The sequence below is a fragment of the Musca vetustissima genome, unplaced genomic scaffold (assembly GCF_032173495.1).
Source record: "Musca vetustissima isolate MV318-11 ecotype Yass unplaced genomic scaffold, APGP_CSIRO_Mvet_v1 utg47231, whole genome shotgun sequence".
Lineage (NCBI taxonomy): Eukaryota > Metazoa > Arthropoda > Insecta > Diptera > Muscidae > Musca > Musca vetustissima.
In genome coordinates, this window is record NW_026888563.1 from 1 (window position 1) to 8,399 (window position 8,399).

At 37.3% G+C, this 8,399-nt stretch overlaps 1 protein-coding gene across 1 annotated transcript; it reads right to left on the reverse strand.

Annotated features, from left to right (window-relative positions):
* Positions 1 to 7,960: 7,960 nt before the first annotated feature.
* Positions 7,961 to 8,144, reverse strand: LOC133336400 (uncharacterized). Its single transcript, XM_061544696.1, has one exon. The coding sequence runs from the start codon at positions 8,132 to 8,134 to the stop codon at positions 7,961 to 7,963; it is 174 nt and encodes a 57-aa protein (XP_061400680.1). The 5' UTR covers positions 8,135 to 8,144.
* Positions 8,145 to 8,399: the final 255 nt, after the last annotated feature.

The following is an 8,399-nucleotide window of genomic DNA, read 5'->3' on the forward strand; positions in this document are numbered from 1 at the left end:
CGGTTATTTTGAAAGTGGTTTAAGGGACCCCCCCCCCCCCCCTTTCTCAATTTTCTATTTTTAAGATTTTAAATGGGCTGGTATATGAATACTAATGCTTGTTAAGGTTTGTAAATTTGCACATATATATTTGAAGATTTAAAAAGGAAGAAAAATAATTTATTGTTATCAAAGAAAAGTCCTTATTTTTGATGGCGGGCATGATAACTCCTCACTGGAACATCGGAATCCGAAAACTTCAACGGTGGAACTTTAAAATTTTCTATTTTTGACCACAAACTAAGTTAAAAAACCAGTAAGGAAAGTAGTAAAGTCGGACTGGGCCGACTATATGATACCCTTCACCACTTTGGGTATATTGTACATATGTATCCTAACAATTGCATGTATATATTCCCTCTTTCTCCAACAGCAGTTTTAAAGCCGTCTTCGTAACACGAGGAAAATTTATGGAAAACGATTTCGGCACGCCGCGTTGTTAAAAATATAATTTATAACCACTCAACATTCTAGAGCCAATTTAAAACGCTAAGCCAAATTTTGTGCAAATCGAAGCATATAAAGGGACTTTGGTGCACTATTTACCTACAATCGGACGAACATATATATGGGAGCTATATCTAAATCTGAACCGCTATTCACAAAATTTAACAAACATCGTTCTCGACTTAATTCAGTACGCTATGCTAAATTTCGTGCAAATCGAAGTATATATAGAGACTTTGGTATACCATTTACCTTAAATCGGACGAAAATATATATGGGAGCTATATCCAAATCTGAACCGATTTTCTGAAAACTTAACACACATCATTCTAGACCTAATTCATTACGCTGTGCCAAATTTCGTGCAAATCAAAAGATATATAGGGACTTTGGTGCACCATTTACCTAAATCGGACGAAAATATATATGGGAGCTATATCCAAATTTGAACCGATTTTCATGAAATTTTACACACATCATTCTAGACCTAATTCATTACGCTGTGCCAAATTTCGTGCAAATCGAAAGATATATAGGGTCTTTTGTACACCATTTACCTTAAATCGGACGAAAATATATATGGGAGCTATATCTAAATCTGAACCGATTTTCATGAAATTTTACACACATCATTTTAGACCTAATACATTACGCTGTGCCAAATTTCGTGCAAATCTAAAGATATATAGGGACCGTTTACATTAAATCGGACGAAAATATATATGGGAGCTATATCTATATCTGAACCGATTTTTCCCAATTTCAATAGGGTTCGTCCTTGGGCCACACAAGTGACCTGTGCCAAATTTCATCCAATTCGGATCATAAATGCGATCTGTACTTTGTTAACAATTTTACATCGACGGACGGACATGCATAAAACGACTCAGAATGTGATTCTATGCATATTCTCAAAATGAACCATGTGTCTATCTCGATTATTTTGGCCTGTTACATACATATGCACAAAGACATAATACCCTGTACCACAGAGTGGTGAAGGGTATAATAAGGAAGATCTTCGTCGATTGCCTTTATCCTAGTTCATACGAGAGCTATACACGCCCAGAGAAACGTGTCAAAATTTGGAAATGATTGGATTATTAGTTTTTGACTTAGTTTTGAGAAAAATGCGTTTAAAGTTTGAGAATCACTCTTGCCGTCACTTGATTCTGACACAATCAATCGGCTATATCTTCAAGAGTTGTTGAGATTTTCACTTGAAATTTTGTAGGGACATTCTAGAATTAGAGTATCTAGGATGATGTGTGTTAAGTTTCCTGAAAACAGGTCCAGATTTATATATATATATATATATATTATTTCTTCCGATTTTATTTAAGTTGTGCATAAAGACTCAACATTTTTCCGATTGGCAGATTTCGTTTAAATCGGTTCAGATTTAGATATAGCTCCCATATATATATATATATATATATATTCGTCCGGTTTTAGGTAAATTGTGCATCAAACTCCTAATGTTTGGCCGGACACGAAATTTTGCAAATTGAGACTAGAATGACGTTATTGCGTGTTTTTTTTTAATTGGTGCAAATGCTGATTGATTGATAATAAATTTTGAATTCGTTCAATTTAATGTTAGGATAGATATCATATAGTCGGCCCAGTCCGACTGGACTACTTTCCTTACTGGCTTTAAATTTTATATATGTAAGTAGGTTACAATTATGATTATATGGTTATGATTTCCATTCGATTTCAAATTAGGTTTCAACCAACGCATAAATATTATATATATAAACATATATATATAGCCAAACTATGTTCATAGTTAGGATTTTTGTAACTACATTGCACGTTCCATCCCATGTCTCCATAATGCTTGGGTAACGTGATAAATCTATTGTAATTTTTATTCTATTGTGGTAACAATATTCTACGTTTTAGAAAATTCAATCTTTATTGACAATAACAAAATATAATAAAAAGTCAATAACGAATGGAACATAATCGGACTAGACCGAATGTATGATACTCTGCATGACTTTGACTTTTTGGCAAAATTAAAACGATGAGCTATAACTTCATCTAAATTGAATTAAATCAAAGTCACTAGACCTTGGAATGTTATATTGGATGAAAAGATACGGTGCATGTGTAATCGACAAATAAAACTGTTCCGAACCATGTACCCTTGCGACTGCCTCCATTGGGGTTAAGAGAATGATAGGGTATAAATCAACAGCCCAGTGTCGATCAAAAGACATACAATGGGGGAATATGAAAAAATATACTAAAAACACAAGCTACGTCCCAGTACAATGTAGGGTACAAATAGTAAATATAAGAATTTCCAAAGAATCAAACCAATATTTACATAATAATTATTATTCCTATATATATAGTGTCCATGGAATAGATTCAACCAGTATATTTTTAAATCGATCAGCTATCACTTAAATCGGATTGAAAAAAAATATGTTATCGTCAAAGGTTTTTGTACTCATGGCAATTGTAATTTCCATGATTTTGTTCAGTGCACCCGCAGTTGAAGGAACCGTCATTGTGTGGGCCTGTTTACTTCGTTCTCCATTGTGTCCATTCAGGACCACCACAACAACAACTACAACCACAAAGAAGAAAGAATAATTCCATTTATTACCCATTTGTGTTATGTAAAAAAATGTTCTCATTCGTTTTTTACGAACTGTAAAATTATAGAACGTCATAGTTCTGATTGGAAATATTATTGGGTATCGACTTTTATTCTTTCGGGGAAAAAGTGAAATCTTAGGATATTCCAGCATCTGAATTGTGAACGATTGAACAATTTTAAATGTCAGTTTCGAAATGATGAATTATAATATTTTGTTTTACAAAAGCACATTGAGGTAAAATTTGGAAATCATGTACAAAACAATAAAGTGATGATGCAGCAAATGATATGGGATGTTTTATTTACTTTTGTTGTACATAGTATTACTTACTTACTTAGTTGGCTTGTTACAGAACGGTTGTTCCATAAGCCGAGCTTAAAAAAGATTTCCAAGCGCGTCGGTCTTGTGCGCAAGTCCACCAATTTGGAAGATCACGTTCCAAGATGTGGTTTTCTACTTGGTCTTTCCATCTAATTGGTGGCCTTCCCCTTCTACGGGAACCATCAGTAGGCTCATTTTTATATGCCTTTTGAGCTGGGGCATCTTCATTCATCCGCACAACATGGCCTAGCCACCGTAGTCGCTGCAGCTCAATACGACTGACTATGTCGATGTCCGCGTATAAATTGTACAGCTCGTGGTTCATTCGATGCCGATATTCACCGTCGACGCAGATCGGCCCGTACATCTTTCGGAGAATTTTTCTCTCAAACACTCCAAGCGCTGCCTCATCTGGTTGCGCAAGTACCCATGCTTCTGATGCATATATTAGCACGGGTAGTATCAGCGTCCTGTAAAGTGTGAGTTTGGTCTGGCGAGAGGTGGCCTTGTTTCTAAACTCCTTACTTAGACCATAGTAGCATCTGTTGGCCATCACAATCCTTCTCCGAATTTCAAAACTGATATTCGTTTTATTTATGGCGGTACCAAGGTATATAAAGTCTTTAACTACTTCGAAGCTGTAGTTCTCAAGTTCCACAGTTGGTCCGAGTCTACTGGACGTCTTGCGCGTTGATACCATCAGCTTGGTCTTCTCGCCGTTTACTGCCCGACCCACTTTGCCATACTCCTTTTCAATTTGTTCAAAGGTGGCTGTTACCGCTCGCAATGTTCGACCCATTATATCGATGTCATCGACGTAGGCGAGTAACATGTGTTGTTTGATGTACAGAGTGCCATTTCTGTTCACCTTTGCGTCTCTTATGACCTTTTCCAGTAGGATGTTAAAAAGATCACACGACAAACTGTCACCTTGTCTGAATCCTCATTCGGTATTGAAGGGCTCCGATAGGTCCTTTCCTACTTTAACGGCTGACCTTGTGCCACTTAAAGTTATTCTGCATAGCCGTATTAATTTTGCAGGAATGCCGAACGCAGACATGGCTTTAAACACCTCTGAACGGATAGGGCTGTGGAATGCGGCTTTATAGTCGACAAATAGGTGGTATGTGTCAATGTGTTTTTCGTGGGTCTTTTCCAGGATTTGGCGCAGAGTGAAAATCTGGTCAATGGTGGATTTGCCAGGTCTGCAGCCGCATTGGTATGGTCCGATGATGTCATTGACCATTGGCTTCAATCGTTCACACAGCACACTGGATAGCACTTTATATGCGATGAAGAGGAGACTTATTTCTCTATAGTTGGACATATCGTCTTGTCTCCTTTTTTGTGCACGAGACAAGGATGCTGAGGTTCCAATCATTGGGCATGCATTCATCTAGCCAAATTGTGTTAATCAGCTGGTGCATGCTCCTGACCAGCATCTGGCCACCAGTCTTGAATAGTTCGGCTGGTAACCCATCGGCTCCTGCTGCTTTGTTGTTCTTGAGCCGATTAATTGCTTTTATGACCTCATCTTGGCTAGGTGGTATACACTCTATACCATCATCTCTTATTGGTTCTGGGGTATCTTCTTCATCGCCGCTATTTGACACTAGTAGCTTTTCGAAATGCTCCTTCCAGATCCTCAACACGCTGTCTGTATCTGTCACCAGGTTTCCTTCTTCATCTCTACAGGAGGATGTGCCTGCACCAATGCCTTCGGTTTGGTGTTTTACTCGTTGGTAAAATTTCCGGACTTCATTCTGACTCCTGTACATCTCGATTTGCTCACGTTTTTCTTGTTCTTTTTTCTTTTTTCTGAAAACACGTTTCTCCTCTCTCATTTCCTCCCGATAATTCTCCATCACGTTACGTGTTGCTACTGTCTGCAGGGTTGCCCTATACGCTGCGTTTTTCACATCAGTAGCATTACGACACTCCTGATCGTACCATGGGTTTCTTGGTGGTGGTTTTTGGTACCCAATTGTTCTTTTTGCTGCAGTTTGTAGGGAGTGGGCAATCCTTTGCCATTGTGTTTGCAGCTTTTCGACGTCGAGTTTCTGTGTTGTATTAGATCGCACCTTTGCTGCAACATTAAGACGGGTGCGTACCTTGGCTGCCACAAGGTAATGGTCCGAATCGATATTCGCTCCTCGGATCGATCGGACGTCTAAAACACTGGATGAATGCCTTCCGTCTATCACAACATGATCAATTTGATTTCTCGTTACTTGATCAGGAGAAATCCAGGTGGCCTTGTGTATATCGAGATGCTTGAATCTGGTGCTGCTAACTACCATGTTTTTTGCTGCCACGAAGTCAATCAACCTCATGCCGTTGTCGGATGTTTCTTCATGAAGGCTGAATTTTCCGACGTTGAGGCCAAAAATTTTCTCCCCTTCGATTTTTGCATTATAATCTGCCAGCAGAATTTCAATGTCATGGCCAGGGCAACGGTCATATGCTGTTTCTAGGCGCTCGCAAAATATGTCTTTGGTCTGTTCATCTTTATCTTCGGTCGGAGCATGGGCGCAAATTAGACTGATGTAAAAGAACTTCGCTTTTATACGGACTATAGCAATTCGCTCATCTACTGGAGTGAATCTGGAGACAAGGTATTTTATTCTCCTGTTAACCATAAATCTATAATACAGGGCGTAATCGTCTGATTTACTTGCGCCTGTCCCTTTCCATCGCATTTCCTGTAAGGCTTTGCTTTTTCATAGTAGGTTGGGTTTTCCGAGAGTGGGCAACTAACTCGACGCCTCAACCCATTTTTTTATAGTTCTTATGGGTGAACTCGCGGCACATGCTAGCTCACTATTTCATCGGGTGATGAGAATAGCTCCCCAGGTGGCACCGCGGGGAGGTCAGTGTCCACAATTGAGATGAAAGAGGGACCAAGATAAGCCTGGGCTTCGCCATGTTAAATCCAATCAGAGCCATTGCTTGGTATCTATCATCCCGTACACCACCCTGTACATAGTACATAGTATACAGTCTCGAAAAGTTGGATATATGTCCATGTTTCGAAATAAATGTTCAACCCCATTTTCGGCATTTGTAATGTTTAAACTTTAATATAATGGAAAACATCCCTACAGAAATTGGGTCGATATGGGCTTATGTCTACGTCGTGTATCTCGCCCGGGACAAACTTTTTTACACTCTAACATGAGGGGGTATTTAAAATACGTGTATGGAGGCTATCGTAAAAATTATACAAATATTGATGATTGTAGGTAGGAAGATGTGTTACCCAATGATAAAATGATTCTGACTATGAGTTTGAGCCACAAATAAAACATGGAAAATGAGGTGCTTTTTGTAAAGTCTGCATCTTATTTTCATATGAAGGTGGGTGCGAAAAGGGCAACCGCCAAGATTCAAAATTACTTCTGTAGCAAAATTTTAATAATGGAATGGAAAGGTAATCAAGGGTAAATTAAAATTCCCTTCGGCAGTAACATACATTGTTCCTCTCACATTTTAAAATTAACATAAATGCAGCCCTGAAGATTAAAGAAATTCGACAATTTCGGAAATATAACTCATTCAAAAAGGTCTGCTACTTTATGTAGAATATTTCGAGAAGGAAATAAATCTTACAAACGACTACATTCATATTGTGAAATACGATGTGTTGAGCGGCATGATTGCGTACAATTTTTTAACGAATGTATAGAAGAGATAATTTAATCGTTGGAAGAAAATGGGGAAAATGTTAAAATTTAATTTGGATTTTTTCTAATAAATAAGTAAAAGATGTTTGATCTAACACTTCTTATTACATACAGCTGCAATGTTAATCGACACATTACACATATTAGTTATTTTCATATATGAAATTAATCTTCCAATTTAGGTTCGATTCGATTTTTTATTAGTTGTTGCATTTGTTTTCATTTATTTTGACATTATTGCCCATAAGGTAGAGGTATATTTTCTCCTTTCTGACAAAACCTACCTTTGTATAATTGTATCATGGGTGTAGCTGTACCATCTCGCCTTCTTGAGTACACCCTACATTTGTCCCAGTTTTTCAGAATATTACTCTGGACATTGACAAAGAATATGATCACATGCAAATAGTAGCTGACAAGTTAAGTGCTATACGACAAGTGACGAGAAGTTCACTAAAAAAATATACATGAAAAAAAATTGCGAACAAAAACGTAACCCTCAAATTTGAAATTTTACAGTAGATGGTTTGTTTTAATATCCTTATCCTTAATTGTATCCTTACAAATTACGACGAAAAGCTTCCGGCTATTGCAGGTTATTTTTGAGGTAGCATGTCTTCAGTCAAATCGAATTAGATTTTTGCTTGGTTTATAGCATAGTCTTCTTCTATATCGAATTCTTGTCTCCAAACCAATCAAAGTCTTCGACTATAGCTTACCATATGATATTTCATCAAAATAATAAATTCACATATGCTTGCCCTATTTTTTATTTATAGGCCATTTGATTGTTTAGAAAAATACAACTTAAGAGGAAAATTTTTGTTTTTACTTTTGACCTGCGTCAGGATTTTAAGTAGTAGCAGCAGTTGTTGTTGAGGTTGTTGTTGTTGTTGTGCGGAATGGACACAATGGTGATCTTAGCAAACAGGCCAACACCAGGAAGGTACCTTCAGCAGCTGGTGCACTGAACAGGATCATGGAGACCACGATCATCATCAACACGAACAATTTGGATGATAACATTTTCCTTGCTCTGTAAAATATTGGCTAAAAATGGAAAAACGCTGGAATCGATAGCTGATTTATTCAGTTGTCCACTAAGGTAATGAATTCAATTGAGATGCTATTTATATGTAAATTATAACGGTTTTCCGTAAAACACTTGTAAAATACAAAACAACTTCCGCATTAGATAACAGAAGATGTTTCTAAACACACTTGAAAAATGTCAATAGAAAAAAAAAAAATGTTTTCCTCATTTATTGTTTTTGTCATTATTTACGTTATA